The sequence below is a fragment of the Numenius arquata genome, chromosome 1 (genome assembly GCF_964106895.1).
Source record: "Numenius arquata chromosome 1, bNumArq3.hap1.1, whole genome shotgun sequence".
Lineage (NCBI taxonomy): Eukaryota > Metazoa > Chordata > Aves > Charadriiformes > Scolopacidae > Numenius > Numenius arquata.
The window spans coordinates 136,783,252-136,806,155 of NC_133576.1; the positions used below are offsets into that span (position 1 = coordinate 136,783,252).

Consider the following 22,904-nt stretch of genomic DNA (forward strand, 5'->3'; position numbering starts at 1 on the left):
TTTAACCGGGGATTGTCACAGGCTGTGAAACGTGCCTACAGTTAGAGATTTTAAGCACCCCCAAGTTTGAAAAGGCTTGGTTTTGACTGCCATGGACTCCAGGCAGTATTCAGACTGGGATTTTAGGCCTGGAAATTTCCAGCCTTGCAAAAGTAAGCGGAGATTTGTAGCACAAATCTACAACTGACACGATAAGCATATCCTGCATCTGAGAACTTTATATGATGCAAGAGGAAGAGCCCCCTCCTCTTCTCTCCCTTCTCTTCATTAGTTTCCCTTTACTCCCTCTTCTGTGTTTTTCCTTCTTCCTCTTTCTTTTCCTGTCTGCTCCCTTTTTTGTTGCTTTAAAAGCAATATATTATCAAGGGTGTGATGAGAAGATCTTTGCTCAGCAGTCGCTCTGACAGGTAAGTCGGTACCTCCCATGTTTATTCCACACATTCCTTCTTGTGTGGCCTGGTCCTTTACATTTAACCTTGCAGGAGCAAATAAATGCCGACTGGATGGACATTTAGTTGACAAACCAACAGCTTTCAGGAGACTTCCATTCCCAGGAAATTTCGTGCCGTAATCATGTGAGGTCAGACTCTGCCACCACAACTCATAACGAGAAGGGAGAGTGGTTTGTAATTAGACAGCTCTTCCCCAGGAATCTCTAAGGGAGCAGCCTCTGTCCGGCCTTCAGTGAGGAGGACAGTCGCGTATCGGTCTCCTCAGCTGCCCAACAACTTCTCTGTTACATATATATATATATATATAATATAAGATTATATAACCCTCCCCTCTTCTGCTTTATTGACAATCCACAACTGAAATTCATGGGACCAATTTGACATGAATTTTTAACTACTGATGAACTTTTATTGATTGGTGTGTTGCTGGATGCCTTGCCTCTTACCCATTAAACGCTCAGAGCATGCACATACGTTGCTTCTTTTCGCATTGAGATCAACATCCAGCCTTTCCTGCATTCCCAGGGAATGTGAGGAAGCCACGGACTCTTGGGGATGGGTTGATGTCTCAAGCGCCATGGCACACAGCTCGTGCATGTCCACCCACTCCACTCCAAAGCTAGGAATAGAAGTCACTTTACTTTCATTCAGATTGAGGAGTACATAGATTCATAGATTGGTTCACATTCACATCAGGTTCTGTCAAAGCAGACCAGAGGCCTCCAAAAACAGTGAATGGAGCTAAACAGGCGCTGGCATTAGCAGCAGGAAGAGGAGGAAGTAGGAATGAAAATTAAGGTTGAGGACACTATAGAAGAGGCAGTATCAAGGTTTGTATAATGTGACAGGGCTGGTTTCTCTTGGTAGGGCTGTTACCTGCACCCAGTTTCTTTGACAGAGGAGCTCTCCTTTGAGCCCACATCATGTCACTTATATCCTGTAAGCGCTTAATCCTGCGTAAGTGATAAAGTGTCACAATGCTGTTATGTTCCTTTTGCTAGTTTTGGCCAGGGAGTTTAATGCTGAAAACAGACATGGGCAAAATCAGGACTGTTTTTTTGTTTTAAAAAAGATAGGAAGAATGTTGGGATTTTTTTTGCCAGGTCTTGAGACACAAACCTGAAGGTGAGAAAGACACAGTCTGTTCCCAGCTGTGCCTCTGACTTAATTCTTTATGTTCCTGCTATTCTCCTCAAAAAGTACAAAACAGTTTAGCATATAGAGGTCAAAATGTGACTCATCAAAGTACGTGCTGGGGAGGCAAGATATTGCAGAATTCCACTATTGTGTGCAAAAGTCAAAACCAGGCTTTTTCACATATAGGCCCTAAATATCTTGTCTATTGCTTCTATTATCCAGATTACAGATGATTGGTATTGGAATTTGGGTTACAGCATAACCTTTTCCCAGCTTCTATCTGCTTATCACTGAGAAACTTTTATTTGGAATACTCATTTTGAGCAAAGCTTGCATTTTGAAACTTCTAAATAGCGAGTTATTGTTCCACAAAGGCAAACAAATTAATCAAATTGGCAACTGAAAAGTTCTCAATTGCAAAACTGAAACGTAAGCAAAGGAGTGGCAGATTTTCGCTGGAAATCCATCAGGACGTTAGATGGAACTGTGCTACCAAGGTATGGGCCATAGAAGGGTATAGGTAACCGTGCTGTGCTTTTTCAGAGTAACAGTGACACAGATGCAGGGGTGTAACGAGGTTACAGCTGTGCTGGGTTGAAATCTGGTCTGTTGAATCCCGCAGTTCAGAAGGTTTCACGTGTCACTGGCAATAAATCATGTGAAGTGAACAAAGACATCAACTTTTCTTTATACATGCACATGGGCGTGTGTGCTTATATGTGTGTATATGCATATATATAGTGTATATATAGAGAAGTGAACATTCTTAAAAGCTATATATGTATATGTGTAGTATCTTATACATATAAATATATGGTCCATCATTCTAATTCCATGCACAACTGCACTATAACCATTGTGGTTTATAAGATCACACTTCATATATGCATGACTCACTGGCTTCATTCATGTTTCCATATGTATGTAGAAACATAGCAAAGCAGACATTCCTAGAGACATTGCAGGACAACCTCATTGAGATGGACATTCTCACCTCCTCCCGACATGACGGTGCTTACAATGATGGGTATGTGACACTTACGTGGTCTTCCTGTTTACTGTACAGTCATTCTGATCCTTGCATGAAAGCATTTGGTTATATCAATGATGTTTAAGGGTAACACCATTTCTGGCCTCTTCCAAGATGGTTTTGAAAAAAAATGAGATTCTGGAGCTTGGAGCACTGTGTCCTGTACATATTAATGGCAGACTCATTAATATGCTAGTGAGCCACAGCATGCCATTCGCTTTTTTCCCTTGTTGTTTTGAAAGTCATTTCATTAGTGAGAAGTACCTACAGCAGTTTTGAGTCCCATATAAACTAAGATTAATTTAATTTTCATAAAAATCTTAAGCCATTATTGTGCTGGCAGCCTGATACTTCATTGTTAAATGGATATTTTCCACATACCTTATCTTACAAGTGTCTGCTGGTGGTGTACCTAAGCCAAGCCTTTGATTTTGACTTAACCACCCATTCTGGCATCTTTACCTAATTTTTGATCATTTAAGTTATAAGCAGATTTTAATTTGACATTAAATGCCAAAAGCGTTGACCTTGTGTTGGTGGTTTCTAATCTGGTAGCCATCATTAACTGAAGATCTAATTGGTGTACTTGAACACTGCAGGTACCTCTTCGCTCAGAACAGATACATCTGTGTCTAAACAGATACTTTCCAAAACAAGATAGTATCTGACTCTTGTAAAAATGAATGTTTTGATGTAGAGCATTAGTAGAAATAATGAATCTGTCTCTAATGCTCAGCAGTCATGCTTAGAGTACCAATAAAACCATGGCTGTAATACTACAAACACCTATTTTGGAGAATTATATGTTGCTTTTTACTGCATGAATCAGTGGCTTTTCTGCATGGTGATGTTTCTGCATGTGTCGTTTCCCCCCGTGACTGCACAAGTGCCTTCAAGGGGAAAATAGAGTCACGTCTTCATCTGGTATAACCCACTGGCTTGACTGACTCCCATGGCCCCACGCTGATGGCATTTACGCTGGCTGCAAATCTGTCCCCGTAAACCATGGGAGAAGGTGCCAACTGCACTGGGGCTGTTCCTCAGTCCTCACAAGCTTCATTTTGGTTTGATATCAGCATGGTGATAGACGAGTCAGATCCGTTCCCCAGTTTCATTCCCGGAATTGGATTGCCTTGTACTTCACAATCTCCCAGCAGAATTAGGCATTCCATTTAGGATTCCTGCGGAGAGAAATCCCACTGGGACATCTCATTTCAGGAACTCATGGTCTGCAGTGGGTTCTTTTTGTGCTGGCTTTCATGAGTCTCACACGAGGTCCTCATAGGCTGGCTCTCAGGCTGCGTTTGTAGTAACGGGCAAAATGCGGTGCCTCCCAATGTGTCACTGGACAGGAAACGCTGTTGCTTTTGACAGTAATTCACACTTTTTAAAGGTAGGCATCAAACTGTGGTGCTCTGGGCTGCTTTCTGGAAGCAGGTGCCTCTCCCCACCGGCGATAAACAGCACTTTTGAATCCCGGACTTTTATGCTTTTAGCCATTAGTCCTTAATTAAATTTGCTTAAAGTCCTTAAGTCCTTAAACTTAAATTTGCTGGGTGGGGACAGTGTGAATATTCCCCTCTGTGACAATTTGGGTGCTATGGAATGGCTTAAGCTCGATTTCCCCATCTCCATTCACCGACGCCATACCAAAAAAAGAGCTCTCATGCAGCGATCAAGGAATTGGTAAACACTCTCCCCTCTTTAATCCGACCCACGCTCCTCTTAAGTCCCTGTAGGGCATTTCTGCGGGAGCGGGAGCAGGCCCCCGGTGCTGCCCGTGTGCCACCAGTCTGTCCTAGCTGTGCTTGGGGTATTCATCTCGTTCTAATGCCAGCTCTTCCACAGAGGGGACTCCTGCCCTTGAGGAGTTCTCTGTGGCATTGTTGGCACTGTGATTGTTTTGTTTCGTTTTGTTTTCCTTTACTCTGTGTGACTTGCCTTTGATTTTTATTCTTTCGTGCATGCCGTCCATGTCCGTAGCCAGCATTTTGTGGAGCTGCTTTCCTCGTCCTGGCAGCAGTCGCCATCCTCCCACCCCACGTCTCCCTGAGCTTCCATCTGTGTGAGGAGTCACTTGCTGTTGGTCTTTCTTCCCTCAGGCACTTCCTCTTCAAACCTGGAGGCACTTCTCCCCTTTTTTGTACAACGTCGCCGGGATATCCCTTGACGTCCAGCACTGTGTACTCACCTCCCCCTAGGCCCCTTCCCAGAAGTACCTTCTCTAGGCCTGCCTTTAACCTGAAGAAACCCTATAAGTACTGTAACTGGAAATGCGCTGCTCTGAGTGCCATTGTCATCTCAGTCACGCTGGTGATCCTGCTGGCATATTTCATAGGTAAGCTTATTTCTGTTTTGTTTTGTTTTGTTTTTTCTGCTTTTCTGTTGTTTCTCTACAAACCCACCCATAATGCTAACATTTGGGAACTGGAGGGTCCAGGTTGTGGTACAAAGTAACAGGGAAATAAGGCCTTTATTGATTTAACTGAGGTTGTAGTGGTGTGGTAGTGAGCCTAACACATGTCCTAGAGCCAGGAGAGCTTAGTAAAACATGAACTTGGAAGACGTTGCCCAGGGAAGCTGTGGATGCCCCATCCCTGGAGGTGTTCAAGGCCAGGTTGGATGGGGCTTTGAGCAACCTGGTCTAGTGGGAGGTGTCCCTGCCCATGGCAGGGGGTTGGAACTAGATGATCTTTAAGGTCCCTTCCAACCTAAACCATTCTGTGATTCTATGAGTCATACACTGCCCTCCCTTTAATGGCATGAACTGTTTGCTTTCTGCAGAGGAAAGTGTACCTTCCATGAGACAAACCCACCAGGTTTTCTCAAAGCAGCCCATTAAAGCAGGCAGCGAGGTCCATGTCCCAATCACAGTTGCATCTGGGTCCGTAGGAATTCTCTGACATTGACTTTGTTGGGAGCAAGGTCAGAACCAAGATCCTGACACCCAAAAATGTGGTCTTATTCTATCTTTTCATGGCACATCCTGGCCATTTAACCAACAATATTGAAGTTCAGAGTGTGACCTGTGAAGGGAAGGACTGAGTTTTGATTGTGGCCCAACAGGAGTAGGGGAGTTGCGGAAATTTGCTGCTTGGGTGGAGCAGCAGTGGATTTTTCTTGCGCTGTGCATAATCTGCATTTCTTTGGTTTAGAAGAGTTGTCATTGCAAAAAAGTGTTCTCAGTGTTTGTGGCAAAAGTAATTGAAATGTTAGAAGTGAAAATTGTATTTTTCAGCCTGTAAAGTTGGGGTGTCACCATTACTTTTTCTTCGGTTAGATTTGATATTTGTGTTATACATGTCTTACAAAGGTTCAGGTCCTAGACTTTTGTTTTAAACTGTCAGTGGTGCAAACTCTAGTTTTCAGACACTTACAGATGTGATCATAGGTAAAAAAGCCCATTTCTCATAGCAGAAATGAGTCTTTTTGATTTTGCTGTGACTTCCTGTGCACTAATGATCTATAAAAGCTTGTGGTTAGAATTACAAATCTTCGCCTGGATCGAAAGATTTTTCCTTTCATTTCACATGAGTATAATTAGCACTACCACAAAGGATTGCTTTTACTGCGTTCCCTTTATGTACACTTCTTTAATGACTGATACTTTTCCACTTCTGCCTGGCATCATGCTCTGGTCACTTTTATGCCTCCTGTAAGAGAAGCAGGAATGATTAACTAACCAACATTAAATCAGCAGCAGTTTGATGAAATATGCAGTCAATTTTCATCATTTGCTACGTACGTTTGGACTCGCCTTTCTCATTTGTCTGGTATTCTCCTGCCCTCAACGTGGTTCCTTTGGACATTATCTCAGTCTGTCAGAGGAGCATCCTTATAACTCAGAATAGCAGTGCCTGTTAATTCTGACAGAGGAGGTGTGTGCCCTTTGATAGATGGGGAAGAGTTTGGTTTGCCATTTGGCATACTCCAATTCAAAACCCTTCTTCAGAGTTCTGAAACGATCGGGCTCCTGTTTAAAAATCACAGTTAATGTGGTTGAAAGGTAGGTCCATGGAGTGCTCTCCCATCCCTTTTTTCCCTGTTCAGATGAATTCTGTGGCATTTGCCAGGCTCTGTGGATGGCTGGCGAGGTGCCAGAAATGCTGATCAGGTTGAACTGCTGTAATTATGGGTCATAATTACTAATTTCTAAAGGAACTATCAATTATTAAAAATCAAATTCGATGGTTCAGTTCAGCATAAACATATTTAGCAAAGATTGTCTCTACCAGACCCAGTGTTCTAATCAACAAGCAAAAAGGCAGATATTTAATTAGATTTTGATGAAAAATTGTGTTTAATTTCAAGTATAATCAATTATTAATTACTGTAATGAGTGACTCTGGCGGGGTTTACTAATTAACTCATTTAAAAATTATGAATAACCTTTTCATTTGTAATTATTTTCTACATCCTGTCAAGTTGCAGATGAGAATTGTATCACCTAACCCAAAAGAAAAAAAAAAAGGAATCAGGGAGTCAAAATGTTTGTATTTTCGCTAAGTTAAGCTGAGATATTTTGCATTCCGGTAAAATCTACGCAGTTTGTAACAGGAGCTCGTTCATTCTTTTCAATAACCTGGTCTGTTTGCAAAACAAATTACTGTTTCCCTCCATCTTTTTTTTTTTTTTCCCTGATATTTGCATAGTTGCATTTTCTTGTAGATACCTTTCCTCATTTAAGCATCATCTTGCTCTTTCCGATGCTATGGGGACTATTTGAGTGCTAAGATATAATTTAATCATGAGTAAGAAGGTCTAATCTATATGTAACAGTTCATGAGGGTCGGGAACTTGTCTACTTTCCACCTGCTCTTGTTAGTTAAAACAACCATAGGAGTTAAAATCTTTATAATGACCATTTCCATCCTCCAAAGCAAACTAAGGTCATTTAGAAAGACTCCCATTTAAGTGAATGGACTTTGGATGGGGTCCCGTGGCAGTGGCTTGGCATTTACTCTGTATGTTTTATACACTGATCAGTTAATGGAAACACTTCAGAGCAATGTCTAGGGCTTCAGGGTGTGCTCCTCACAACATCAGGCACGTCACAGTCGTCCGTGAAAGCGTTCAAGACCAGGCTGGTTGGAGCTTTGAGCAACCTGGTCTAGTGGGACGTGTCCCTACCCATGGCAGGGGGTTGGAACTCGATGATCTTTAAGGACCCTTCTAACCTAAAACCATTCTATGATTCTGTGGAGCTGAAGCCAGTTCATTTTCTAAATTCATCTGAAGCACTTGCAAAATCACTTGTTTAAGGCTAAAAGGCAGAGTTTCTATTACTTTCTGAAAGTCTTTATGGTATTTAATAGTCTGAGGTTCATTTATCTTGCTGGGCTTTTTCAAAGAAGAAGAGAGGAGGCATAAATAGAAGTCCATGGAAGCTGAACGGCTGGTATCATGTGTCAACACTGTGATCAAGCTGAAGGTTTTACGGGGCTGAGTCACTGGCCTGGAGAGATAATGACAAACAAAATATAACATGGGTGTATTAAGCACCAGAAGCTGGTTTTCATTTGAATTAGCCAGCTTTTGATTGACTTGTTGCCACCTTTTCAAATATTCAGAGGCACCCACAGAGGCAGTGGTGACAATGCACGTCAAAGTTTTGCGCGCACACGGCTTATGCAAATCTGGTGAGCTCCACAGAAGTTCATCTCGTGGGGTGAGAGCACCAAAGAGAAAAGCCGTGGCAGATCGGGGGCTGTAACATTAAAATGGCAAGAATGGCTGGAAATGCTGAAATAAAACGGCCTCTTCAAGCAGCTTGTGACCGCCCCTGCAAATTTGCGCTTCCAGGAGGTCATGGAGAGACACCACTTTAAAATGAAATTCCCCGGTTTAGGATTGTCCATACAATTGACAGCTAGAAACGGAAAATTTTCATGGCTTTCGCTGGGGTCTGAAGGGGTCTGTACGCCATGGAGCTCTGCCTTGGAGGGCTGATTTATAGCCAGATTCTTATGGCAGAGATAATACCATAATATGTTGCTATCCAAAATACTTTTGCCACCTTTTCTCTACCTGGTAGATGCCAGGCCTTTCATAAAGAATCTCTGACATTGCTTTACTGCTGGGGAGGAAGATTTCTGAGTTTAGAAACAGAAAAGACCTGTTTGATTGTCCAGATCTCTGTGCCCGGCAGCTGTTTGGCTTGATCCGCGGAACAGTTTCTAAATGAATTAGTGATGGAGAATAGTTTCTTTCTTCTGAAACAGAAGGTATTATCCTCTGCCTGATGGAGATTCCAGACTAGATGGAAGTACAATTTAATGTAGTTGGGCGCTTGCTATTTTCCTATACTTAAGCATGTGCTGCGGTTGCATTGCATGAACGCAGGAAAGATGGGCATTTGATTTAGATTAAAGTTAGGGCTGGAAAACATATTATGCAGCTAAAACAGTCATTCGTTTGATTGGAGTCAGAGCTCTCTCTACTTTCAGCTCTGTGCTCGTTTGAACTCTACAGATGCAGCTTCACTTAAAGAACAGTGTTGCTTGCTACAGGCAAAATGCTTTGACAGTAAAACTGTGCTAGGACTATGATGTGTTTATAGAGTGTCTTTCTTTATATTGTCTAAGAATCACCCTGAAAGCTAAATTTAGCTCAGTTTGTCCACGATTCTTTGATGCTATGTAATAAACCCAATTTAAAGCAACTCTCCAAAGCTCTTAGCTCTCTAACAAGTTAGCTCTGGATGTAGAATATATATACCAATTACCATGGTGTTTACACGCCACTTGAGATCAATAGGAAAAGTTGCTAATTCTTAATTATTAAACTTGAACTATATCTATTAATCCTACTTGTATACCTTGATATTAAGGTTTTTATTCAAGTTAAAATATAAACCAATTTATTACCCTGCCAACAAGTTTCTTTCATTTTCTGCTTTAATATTTATTTTCTGATCCCAGATTAAGTTCTATTTTGCCAGTGTTGCCATTTGCTCTGTTGATTTACGGGGATCTTTCAACGTTTTCTGTTTCCATCTTATCTTAGATAAAATGCAGAAACGGTAGCTAAACAATCTGTTCTAGCAAAGCCTTTCCATTATGAAGTCAATCTGTCACCTAAAGAGGAGCTTCCAGGTCCTTTCTTCGTTCTTCCACATCTTCACAAAATCACTGCACACAGTTCACTCCATAACTTTGGGTCTCACTTACTTCATTTCACCCTTGATCTATAAAACTGTGACATCCAGTCTGAAAGATGCAATAGTATTATCAGTAATATATTTTATGTACTATAGGTGTTTGTGAAACATACCATTTCAGGGTACTGGTTAAAAGGGACCGTCATCATAAGAGAGATGTTAGGGGACTAGCACAGCTCTCTTAGGAGGAAAGGCTGAGGGACTTGGGCCTTTTTAGTCTGGAGAAGAGAAGACTGAGGGGGGATCTGATCAACACCTATAAATACTTAAAGGGTGGGTGTCAGGAGGATGGGGCCAGTCTTTTTTCAGTGGTGCCCAGTGACAGGACAAGAGGAAATGGGCGCAAACTTGAACATGGGAAGTTCCATCTAAATGTGAGGCGGAACTTCTTTCCTTTGAGGTTGGCAGAGCGCTGGAACAGGCTGCCCAGAGAGGTGGTGGAGTCTCCTTCTCTGGAGACATTCAAAGCCCGCCTGGACACATTCCTGTGCAACCTGCTCTAGGTGGACCTGCTTTGGTAGCGGCGTTGGACTAGATGATCTCCAGGGATCCCTTCCAACCCGATATCTTTCTGTCTGTGATTCTGTGGTCATGACCCAACGCTACCATTTCTATCTTTTATAGTAGAACTTGAATATGGGTTTTTTTTTCTGTTAAAGCTGGCTCTTATTGTACCAAATGCATACAAGCATGGTTAGTGCCACTCCCTCACTAAGTCATACCGTTTAAATGACATCTAGCTCTTTCTTTCATACCCAGTGACTGCTGCTCCATTTAATTCAGCATTCGTTCATTCAGAGCCAATGGCCTTGGTCCCAGTGTCTGCAACAGAAGCGGCACCAACCCTGGAAAAGTCTGCATATATATTTTTATGTATTCCTGATTCTGGATTCCTGACTAAACAGAGAATATACATCAAGACAGATGTTGACCGTTCGATCCAGTTTTGAGTGGTTGTCTTGTACTTTTTTGGTTGCTGAGCTCCAAATTTTGCCCCTGTAAATTATCTCACGAAAGCTAAGACATGAAAATAGTCTCAGCCCCATTGATGCCATCAACGTGAGCTTCCAGCTGATCGTTCAGAAGTGCATGATTTCAGACAACTTGCAGGAATCTTTTTGCATCTTTTTTTTTTTCCCATAGCAAAGAGATAGGGAGACCACAGGGCTCTGTGTTCGCCTCAGTCACGCTTCACTCTTGTTAAGGAACGAGCGTGGGCAGCTGCTGCGTGTAAGGTTTACAAGAGGCTGGTGGAGCAGCGCTGAGCTCGGGAGACCTGCCTGCGGGAATCTGGCAAAAGAAACTTTCCCCGGTCAGATCCAGAAAGAATTAATGAATCAGTCAAATGTTTCAGCCCCAGTCACTTCACTGACATTCCCCCTTTTCCTCTCCACGTGCACAGAGTGTTGCGTAAAACACAGATAGATCCCCAAAGTACAGCTCCGTATAGCGACATTAAGGAATATTATGTATCTACTTCAACTGATATGACCAAGAAAAGGTATTTGGTTGTTAGCACTATACCTGTACACAAATAATTGCCAGAGAGATGAGAAAGACACAAAATTAAAACCAAGATGAGCTGTATTTGGTCCTGTGTTTCTCCCCGTTTTGTTGTCTTTTGTTGCAGCTTTAGGTGCATGGTTGTAGCAATTGTAACTCGGATCTTATTTTCCATTATCTGCGAAGTCAGGAAGAGCTGTTTGTGTTATCAGAGGATTCTCTGCATCTTTTTTTTGATTTGGATTTTGCATTGTATCTTTGGATAGCAGCTACTGTTAGCTTTATAGTTTAGAATAAAGGAAGTAGAAGTGATTTAACTGCATCTTTAAAATAAAGGTGATAAAGGTACAAGATCCCACTTTAAAGCTATTCTTGTGAAGATCAATTCATTCAGGTGGATGCTAAAAAACTCACCATAGAAAATCCATTAAAGACCACTCACTGTTTCAACCTAAAGAAGATCTGTAACCTGACATTAAAAGTGTTGGGATGGGAGAGCTATACGGTGATGGATACACTATTGAAAGAGAAACACTGCCGGAAAACATTACTGGAAAAGGATAGTAGAAGATAATATAAACCCACTAATTTTGTTAGAGTTGCCCAGTGTGGGCAAACTGGAGAGTACAAAAATTTAGGTATTCCATTTGATAGCAACATGTTCCGAAACACAGCGGCAAAGCAGTTACCACTTCTTCAAAGTTTATATTGATACAGAGCCTGGTCAAGTACGGCATCTTTTAGGAACTAATTCAGTGTTTATTGGAAGCAAGAAGAAGTAGGAAGATTCCCATAATTTTTAGTTAAAACTTTTTCTCGTTTGCAATGTAGATAACTATAAACACTCTCAGATCATCAAGGATCAAGGATGGCCTCCTCCAAGCTCAGGAGAGGTGCATCCTGAAAAAGAAGAAGTCAGGCAAAATAGCCAGCAGGCCTGTGTGGATGAACAAGGAGCTGCTGGACAAGCTCAAGACCAAAAGGGAGGCCTATGGAGGGTGGAAGCAGTGACAGGTAGAATGGGCAGAATATAAAGAAACTGTCCGAGTGGCCAGGAACCAGATCAGGCAAGCGAAAGACCAGGCAGAACTAAATCTAGCCAAGGACATCAAAGACAATAAGAAAAACTTCTACAGATATGTCAGGGACAAAGGCAAGACTAGGGAAGTTGTGGGCCCTCTCCGGAAGGAAACGGGAGACCTGGTCTCCCAGGATATGGATAAGGCTGAGCTACTGAACAACTTTTTTGCCTCGGTCTTCACTGGCAAGGGCTCTAACCACACTGCCCAAGTCACGGAAGGCAAAAACAAGGACTCTGCGAATGAAGAACTGCCCACAGTAGGAGAAGATCAGGTTCGAGACCTCTTAAGGAACCTGAAGGTGCATAAGTCCATGGGACCTGACGAAAGCCACCCGCGGGTCCTGAGGGAGCTGGCGGACGAAGTTGCTAAGCCGCTTTCCATCATATTTGAGAAATCGGGGCAATCTGGCGAAGTTCCCGCTGATTGGAAAAAGGGGAACATAACCCCAACATTCAAAAAAGGAAAAAAGGAAGACCCAGGGAACTATAGGCCAGTCAGCCTCACCTCTGTACCTGGCAAGATCATGGAGCAGATCCTACTGGAATCTCTGCTAAGGCACATGGAAAATAAAGAGGTGATTGGAGACAGCATGGCTTCACCAAGGGCAAATCGTGCCTGACAAATTTGGTGGCCTTTTACAATACTGCCACAGGCTTGGTGGACAAGGGCAGAGCAACAGACGTCATCTACCTGGACTTATGCAAAGTGTTTGACACTGTCCCGCACGACATCCTGGTCTCAAAATCGGAAAGTCAAGGGTTTGATGGATGGACCACTCGGTGGATCAGGAACTGGCTAAATGGCCGCACTCAAAGGGTTGTGGTCAATAGTTCAATGTCCAATTGGCGGCCAGTGACGAGTGGAGTTCCTCGGGGGCCGGTACTGGGACCAGTGCTGTTCAACATCTTTGTCAGAGACATGGACAGTGGGATAGAGTGCACCCTCAGCAAGTTTGCCAATGACACCAAGCTCGGTGGCGCGGTCGACACGCTGGAGGGAAGGGATGCCATCCAGAGGGACCTGGACAGGCTTGAGAGATGGGCTCGTGCAAATTGCATGAAGTTCAACCAGGCCAAGTGCAGGGTCCTGCACCAGGGATGTGGCAATCCCAGGCACAAATACAGGTTGGGCGGAGAATGGCTGGAGAGCAGCCCTGAGGAGAAGGACTTGGGGGTGTTGGTGGATGAGAAGCTCAACATGAGCTGGCAGTGCACACTGGCAGCCCAGAAAGCCAACCGGATTCTGGGCTGCATCAAGAGAAGTGTGGCCAGCAGGTCACAGGAGGTGATTCTACCCCTCTACTCTGCGCTCGTGAGACCCCACCTGGAGTACTGTGTCCAGCTTTGGAGTCCTCAACACAGGAAGGACATGGACCTGTTGGAACGGGTCCAGCCGAGGGCCACAAAGATGATCAGACGGATGGAGCACCTCCCCTATGAAGACAGGCTGAGAGAGCTGGGGTTGTTCAGCCTGGAGAAGAGAAGGCTCCGGAGAGACCTCATAGCAGCCTTCCAATATCTGAAGGGAGCCTACAGGAGAGCCGGAGAGGGACTCTTTGTCAGGAGATGTAGTGACAGGACAAGGGGTAATGGTTTTAAATTGGAAGAGGGGAGATTTAGATTAGATATTAGGAGGAAGTACTTTACTGTGAGGGTGGTGAGACACTGGAACAGGTTGCCCAGGGAAGTTGTGGATGCCCCATCCCTGGAAACATTCCAGGTCAGGTTGGACAGGGGTCTGAGCAACCCGATCTAGTTGAAGACGTCCCTGCTTATGGCAGGGAGGTTGGACTAGATGACCTTTAAAGGTCCCTCCCAACCCAAACTATTCTATGATTCTATGAACTTGCAATCCATTATCTGGCTTTTGATGCATTTTGTTTGAACCTTAAGCATGCTTTGTTTGAATCATTCAAATTTAATGCCTGTCCAGCTCTTCTATTTATCTGTTTCGTCCTCATCATTGTATTTGTCACTTAAATAGTTTTTGTGTCATCTGCATGTTTAGTCATCCATGATTTTATATTTACTTATGTAACATTGATGTAAATGTTGGATAATTTCAGGCCGACTATAAATTGTTTGGTTTCACAAGAAGTTTTAACATTTAATGGTTATTCACCAGTGATGATGACTTTAAGGTCTTTCAGTTACTTTTTAAGCACACGTATACATTGCTTTTTGCCATTGGAAAGCGCTCACTTCTTTACTTGAAAGTCATACCAAATTAAATCATATGTCTTACTGAACTGTGATCTTGTCAAAAAATGAGTAACTGTTTATTTCTTAAGATCTATTTTTCAGCAAAGCAGCATGGTTGGCCTGAGTTACCACACATTCGCTTGCTTCATTCGTCGTCAGTTGAATTCCGTGTCATGTTTTCCATTATTTTGTCTGTAATAGATGTCGGGCTGCCCGATCTAAGTGACTTGCATCTTCTTCTTTTCCCTTCTTAAATATTTGTACAGCATTAACCCTGTTCTAATCTCTTGGTAGCTGGTTCAGTATTAATCAGTGAGTCAGATTCCTCTTCTGCTGGCTCGTCTCATTTACTGGGTACAAGTTAAATGAGCCTGCAGATTTAAAAATGTTTGTCCTTGAATAGATGTAGTTTAATATAATTCTTGGTTATTAATGGACTGGAAGAAAACTTATTTCCTGTCAAATAATTGCATTATCATGGTTATTTTCAAAAACCAGAACAAAAATTCTTACTGAACGCTTTAGACCTTACTATAAGATTATTAACAATTTCCCGATTCCATCAAGTAAATAGCTGTATTGTTGCTCAGTTTAGTAGGTTTCAATACACTTCAAAAATGTTCTATTGTTCTTCATTTTTTTCAAGCCATGTATTTTTTTCCTTTATGTCCTCGGCTTCCTTTATCAGTTCTCTGCACAGTCTTAGATTTATATAGATTACTCTCTGTTTCACTATTGTTCTGGGGTTTTATATATATATATTTATTTTATTTTATTTTATTTTATTTTATTTTATTTTATTTTATTTTATTTCTGCTTATTGTTTTATTTTGACACTGAATGAAGAGGTCCTTTTGTCAAAGCCTGATCCTCTTTCATCATTGTGGGATCACTGGAAGAATGACTCCCATTTAGAAGCAGACCACCAGTATGACTGATTCCTTAACTGGTCGCAAGCAGGTTGAGGCTTTATATCCAGAGGGCTCCAGCTGATCTTGGAGTTTGTGCCATGAAACCACACATCAGTCACAAAACATCCAATTAGCCCTTTAGGTGCCTGATCCTTTCTTAAATTTAAGAATCTTTAATACAGGGAGGGATGAGTTTAATTCCATCTGGTTTTATTCAGTAGTAAGATAAGGGCCCTCAGCTTTTATAAGCTTTTATCAGTTGCTTTTAGTGAGTTTTTATGGTTGCTATAAGCCCCCAGAAAAGAAAATAACAGCATTCTGACACCGAAAGTGCTGGCCTTGCCTTTATGACAGTGGCACAGATGTGCTGCTCTAATCTTCATTTCACAGCTTAGATTGACCTTTGCACACAGACACTGAAAAGGAATCAATTTTACAGATCTTAATATCTACTGGAAAGAGTTTTCCTCGAGTCCATGTTTTTATTTCATACTAATTAGTATGAAATAACATAATTTAATTGCAGTTAAGTAGAGACGGAAAGAAATCTTTCCTGTAATGGGCTTTCTTTCAGTGTTTTTAAATACCAGACATTTTTGTGGGTAACTGGTCGTAAGAGTAAGCTGGGTGAGGGATGTCCACTGATGGTGAAAAATAATCCTCGGTTATAGTTTAGTGTTTCTTTCCCATCCTTTTCTAGCATAAATTAGAAGGTGGCTTCAAAGCCCGATTTGCAGCCAGGTAATACATTTGTATTGGGTATGTGCAGCGATGCATTCGCTAAGGTTTTTTACCTGTAGTTAAAGTTGAGCTATGTGGTAGATATACATCTTTATAGCATTAAGTGAAGTGTTGTTGTTAAGTATACGACCTAGGTAATGTACCAGGTGACCTGTAAAATAAAGAACAAAAAGTCCAATCCACTCTTTCCCTCTGTGACAAGATTTCAACACCACTGTTTATGCTGGAACTTAAAAGCTCCAAAAGGACCACTTCTGCAGTTCACTGTGAGATATCAGAATCTGATGCTCAATAAATAGGTATTTAGGGGTTGTTGAATCTCTGTGTTTAAGTGAAAAACTAATAAACTCTCCCACTATCACCAGTTTTTCCTGTCTTCCACTTTATTTGATTTTATCGTACCTTAACTTCCAAGCCTGTCCTTATTGCAGTCAGAAGGTTTGGCCTAAGAAAGATGATGAGAACAGCAGATGTTTGCCGTTTTCAAATATGGGAGCGTGTAACATAGCAGCATCACACCTTGCTTGCCTGGTCCAACTGTAGCAGCGCTTCATTATGCAAAGAGACTCTCTAAAAGTCTAGGGAGGTGGTGGAGTCACCATCCCTGGAGGTATTTAAGAAACGTGTAGACATGGCCCTTCAGGGCATGCTCTAGTGTCCGAGATTGTTGGTTTGTGTCTGTTTGTGGGTGTTTTTTTTTTTGGTGTGGGGTTTTTTTTTTTGGTGGTTTTTGTTTGGGTTTTTTTGCATTTTGGTTTTTTTTTGTGGTTGGACTCGATGATCTCAAAGGTCCCTTCCAACCGTGAAGATTCTGTGATTCTGTGATTTTGTGAAAAAGCAAAGCAGAACAAGGCAGTCAGCGGAGGTGATGGCTTTGCTTACACTAAGTATTTCAAAAGAAACTCTAATTGGACAATCAGTGGAGCAGAATCTCCTTTAATTATGGCAGAAATTATAATGAAATCAAGCCTCAAAAGGGCTTCCTGGTGCTTTTGGTGAAAAAACCCCACATCCTACAATCTAAGCATAATGATATTCCAAACAGTATGAATCCAAATGGTAATTAACACTTTATTTGTATTAGCATGCCTTCTCCAGTCAAGCTGGGTCACGGACTACTCCGGGTTGTGAAACACGTACATGGGACCATTCTGGGCATCCAGTTGGTCCAGAACAGGTGCATTTCTGTACTGTTAAACTCTTATGGATGGTCACACCTCAACTATCTTTTGAGAATGAGCTCTGGTCCTTGCTAGCTGAATTGTGCACAGGAATTCAGAAGGTGTTGGTTGACCAGAGCCAAAATCATTGTGGGCTCCTTTCTAACAAATTAATGTTATAAACTGTCAGGTTCTACTGCTTGGTACTGTTTAAGTACCGTTTAATGCTTCGTACTGTTTAATATCACTGGTCTCTTCTCCCAAGTAACAGGCAATAGGACAAGAGGAAACAGCCTCAAGTTGTGCCAGGGGAGGTTTAGGATGGATATAAGTAAAAATTTTTACACTGAAAGGGTCATTAAGCATTGGAACAGGCTGCCCAGGGAACTGGTTGAGTCACCATCCCTGGTGATATTTAAAAGACAGGTAGACATGGTGCTGTGGGACATGGTTTAGTGATAGTTTTAGTCAGTGGTTGATGGTTGGACTCGATGATCTGAAAGGCCCCTTCCAAACTAGACAATTTATTATTCTGTGATTAATTCACTACTGTAAACGTAGTCTTTGGGGATGAAGGGACAAAGCAGTTTACTATGTCCCGGAGCAAGAACTTTGATAAATTCATATTTAACGATGAGACAAAATGATCATGGCCTAAATGATCACAAGTGAACCTGTGAGAGATGGGGTCTGGATCCCTACCAACAGTGTAGTCTTATGCAAACTGTTACTGTTGGATCTACTGTTGTTTTATATTCGTATTGCAGAAGCGTGGAGGTAAGGAAGAACCGTGACACCTCTTTTCCATTAGGAAGAACAAGCAGTAGTGTGTGCTTTATCATATCCCTGATCCACCCAGAGTTGGCTGCCACAAAACTAGAAAACCGGAGCTCACGCGTGCTCAGTAGGGACCTATTTAGAGTGCCAGTAGCAAAATTATCTGCACTGAGTTTTTACTGAGTATTCCTTCCCTTTCCAACCCCCTCCTACCGCTACCAGCCAGGCTGCACATATGGCATCCCTAGAAAGCAATTGAACGTGCTACAATGCTGGAGTTGCCAGGGTTGAGTGGCAATTTCTGTGCAATTGTTCTGCTCAGCGTTGGGCCAGTGGAAAAAAAATAGCCTGTGATGAGGGAATTAAAGACTATTACAGAGCACATATGCATACAGAGGCTGAGCTAAAATCACACAAGCAATCTTAATTCTGTTCTTTGCTCACTTTTGAGTGCTCGACTTGGCGAACTTTGAGTTTCTTTAGCAAATGCTTTTTTTAGGTGTAATTAAACAGAAAGATGGCTGTGGGCCTTTCAAGAGAACACTGTGGGTTGCAGTTGCCAGCACTTGCCTTAATCTATGTGCTGGATTTAGTTCTAAGTCCAAGGGAACAAATCATCAGGTTGTGTTAAGTTTCGTTATTGAGAGAGCTTTTCACACTGATCTGAACCATTGGCTTAGATTTATAGTACCTGAAAGTATTGTGCTGGATTTCGCCCATGGTCTCTGGACAGAAAAAAAAATTCTGGTGTCATTAATTGTGCTGTGTCACCCACTTTATCAGCTTTCCCAGACTGTGCATTTGTATCCATTTGCCGAGCTTTTATACAGGAAAAAAAAAAAAAAGGAAAAAGAATTTTTCCCTCTCCGAATGAACTGTTGGAACAATCTGCTCGTTTTTCAAGTTTATGTAAAGAAAAATTAGAAAATAAATTAAAACAGTTTTAGCCTGCTTTAAACATATCTTTGTATTCGTCAGCCAAAGCATTTAAAACAATGAGATGCTCCTGAATGCGTGTGCGGGATAAATTTTTTCAGATATTTTCAGAAAGTCATCAAACAGGTAGGATTCTGCTTTAGAGCTCAGTTTTGACAATGCCGATGAGCTTTTTGGCCCTGAGCTATAAAATGTGTAAATTTGTACTGAGTTTGAAGCACCTCTGTCATGCTCTTGGAGTCGCCCGATGTGCTCAGGCTAAGGAAAGCACAAGTGAAACCCGTGCTTTGGACATCAAGGGATTCAGAGATTATCATTTTGTTAATTTTTCTTACATCAACTAGCGCAGCCCAACTGGGGCTCTGGTGCCATTAGAACATCGTGGTGACTAAAAACACTAATGCAGTTTTCAGCTGATTTTGGGATTAAATCACGAGCAGCACTTTCAAATCATTGACTTGTCTTTATAATAAAATCATGTTCGTGTTCAGATGGATGGAAGAGCAGACAGCTATCGGAGACATCAGCTCACCCACCGAATTCTACAATATTTAGATCTTAACCCTTAAACTGGGATCCTAGATATAAACTCTGATCCTACCTCTGTTGTGCTGGGGAGATAGAAGATGACAGGTATTGTTGGTGACTTTTAAACAGCAAACTTTATTTTTTAGACTTTAAGCAGCCTATTATATTAATTTGGGAAAGCAGGTTTTCTGACAATATCTGGCAGAGATAATAAGGAAGGAAGAACGTACGAGGTTGTTGATTTACCTATGTAAATTACACCCTTTTTAATTAGGGTCTCACAGTTTATATGTGTGTAATGAAACGGCATTTGTAAAATTATAGTGTCCACAACAGGCTAGCCCAGAATTTTAGTAATTGCAAAGCAAGGTAGGAGGCCCTCTGGTAGGGCTGCCTGTCCTCATTTCTCTAATTGAAGTGAGTACCCAAATGGGAAAACCATTATTTCTAATATTATATACACAAATTAAAACTCCATTTAGAGGTACAGTGGGACCGTCTTATAATTGACTTTGATCTTGAAGAAATATCTCAGTAATATTTATAGTAATACGGTCTCTGCCAGAAAGGGTATCTAGAAGGGAAAATATTATTTTACTGAGAAAGGCCTGAGCCTGTGTAACACCAAATTTACTAGAGCTGGGGGGGCCGAAATAAGCTTTTTCAGTGCAGTAAAGCTGCTGAATAGCAGCAAAGTGTTGCTGGGGTCCATCTTTCAGCTTCCTATTCTACTTTCACAGTGGTGTCGAAGGTGAAGGAAATTACAGATTGCATTTAAGCAGCTCCTTGGATAAACCACACCACCTTTATATCTATTTTTTTTTTTCCTATAGGTTTACACTTTAAAAAATCCTACTAAAAATACCCATAAAAATATTTAAAAACACCCATTTAAAACTGCATTTTCCTGCCGAAAATTACAAGCATCCAGCAAGCTACTATAGCGCCGGAGGGGCCAGTGATCAGTTATTAGTGGTTTGAATGGACAATCGCTTGAAAGTCTTTGATCCCCAGGGGTAATTAGGAAGACATTGAATAGGAAGTGCTGACTCTTTGCATTGAACAAACATTGAGTTGAACTGCTTCAATTTAGAACAGGTCTTTCTAGCCCCTTCCTTGAAGATTTCAAAGAAATGTGATGCTTCAGCTGGAAGCTTTTTTACTTCCCTATTAAGAGCAATTGGCAACTAAATTAAAATATAAAGTGTTCTCCTAAGAAGGAACTAATACTATTTGGTAGACCATCTGCTTCTGTCTTGGAAATCTTTGATACAGCTCTTCAGTCAGCAGAGGTTAAAGAATAACTGGTTTGTGTCAAATCCAAGCAAGTAAATGCATTTGCAGCCAGGATTTTAGGTGATTACCACAACGCTTTGTTTTCCTGTGGGGCAGTTCCCACTCTGGTGGCAAAATTTAAAGAGGCAGAAAGCCCTCCATCATTTGAATTCCTCCTTTGTACGTGGTGATTCTGATTGAGGGAAGGAGGAAACCTGAATTATCTCTGAAAGAACCACTGCTGTTACTTGCATAGATTGAGCTCTGAAGGTGGAGGAAGGTGGAGGAATGGTCCGGGAGCAGGCAAGAACCCAGGTGTCTGGCTTGTGTCTATACTGAGCTGGCTGTGAAAGCACCTACTTCTTACTTTAGGACATTTGAGGTCTTAAAAAACCCCACAAACAAACACGACACAGCTATCTCTCTGTTTTATGTCTAAGTGCTTCATCCTAATCCCTTCACCCAGGGATGGGTGGGTACAAATTCTCCAGTTCTCAGCATGAAGAACTCCCAGCCCAGCCCAGCAGAGCGTCTTTATCCCAGTGTGTGAAGGCGGCTTGTAAACCCTTTTTTATCCCATTGAAGGTGGATCACTGAGCAGTCAGGAAGGGGGCCAGATGGGGAATTTACAATAGTGAGCATCACCCTAAATGTCCCTCCTTGTGCCTTTTCTTATATTTCTAAACTATTGTCTTGTGTCAAATAAATCAGCAGGCCAGGAAGCAGAGCCGTGGGACCTCCCAGCCACAAGCTGAGAGCCTTCACTTAAACAACATGTAATCAAGCTGCCTTTTGGGCTCCGTTCTTTTGTGACCTATTAATTTTACATGTCGAGCTGCACAGCAGCCCCAACCCAGCTGGGTTGTGGAGGACGCTGCGTGTACGTTCATTCAGGCAGAGGGAGATTTCAGAAATCGGGTTTTTCATTCCTCAAATAAGAGCTTTCCGCCACAGAAGGAGAGTATTTACTCACAGGAGATAGTTTTGGTTGGTAGAAACACAGAGCGCTGTGCAGTTTTCAGTCACAAGGTAACTGCCAAAGTCCATGCAAGAACTGGCCAAGCTGGAATCCCTCTCTCCTTGTCCTGCAGCCTCTGGCTCAGTCACCCGTGTGTGTGTGTGTAAATGGTGTGAATTCATGATATTATGGACCATCGGGATCTTTAGTCAGGATCCTAGATTTCTATTCCAGGCCTTAGAACCTGTTAGGTATTTGGATATTAAATTACCCCAATACTCAAAATGTCCTGTGCCCTTAGACCTGAAAGGAGGGTGTAGAGAGGTGGGTGTTGGCCTCTTCTCCCAAGGGAATAATGACAGGACCAGAGGAAATGGTCTGAAGTTGCAGCAGGGGAGGTTTAGATTAGATATTTGGAAGAATTACTTTACTGAAAGAGTGGTTAGGGTCTGGAACAGCCTGAGGTGGCTGGGGAGCTGGAGTCACCATCCCTGGAGGTATCTGAGAAACGTGTAGATGTGGCGCTTCAGGGCATGCTGTAGTGGCCAAGATTATGGGGGTCTTTTGTGTGAGTATGGTTGGACTCGGTGATCTCAGAGGTCCGTTCCAACCATGAAGATTCTGTGATCAACATCAGCTTGGATCTGTCTGGTTCAGGACGAGCCTACAGACAAGGAGAAAGCGGTACAATATCCTGCATCCAGACTTGCTGCTTTTACCCTCTTCTGACACCAGTAGAGCCATAAAAACCACTTAAACCCTTGACTCTTGCTGCGTGGGTATGCCTGCCACCCTGGGACACAGAAACCTCGTCCAGCAGTGAAATGGAACAGTGCTACAAGAGGAAAACAAACAGGTTGATTTCTTTTTTAATGTTTGTTTTACTTTTTCTATTCTCCTTAATCTTGCGTGCTTCTGCCTTGATTTATTGAAGATTGACAAACCAGTGATTATTACATGCTGAAAGGCTCCTTTTCGTAACAGTGAATGTCACAAAAATATGATTAATTCTGCAACAGTCAATTCTCCCACTTCTACAGAAATCACATAATTT

The 22,904-nt window shown here is 42.1% G+C and overlaps 1 protein-coding gene across 1 annotated transcript in view; it reads left to right on the forward strand.

The window, feature by feature from the left end:
• TENM4 (teneurin transmembrane protein 4) overlaps positions 1 to 22,904 on the forward strand; it is a 374,463-nt gene that overhangs the window by 149,512 nt on the left and 202,047 nt on the right. Inside the window, 2 exon segments of the mRNA XM_074146667.1 lie at positions 2,518 to 2,616; positions 4,722 to 4,957. Of these exon segments, the coding sequence (XP_074002768.1) occupies positions 2,518 to 2,616; positions 4,722 to 4,957 (335 nt within the window).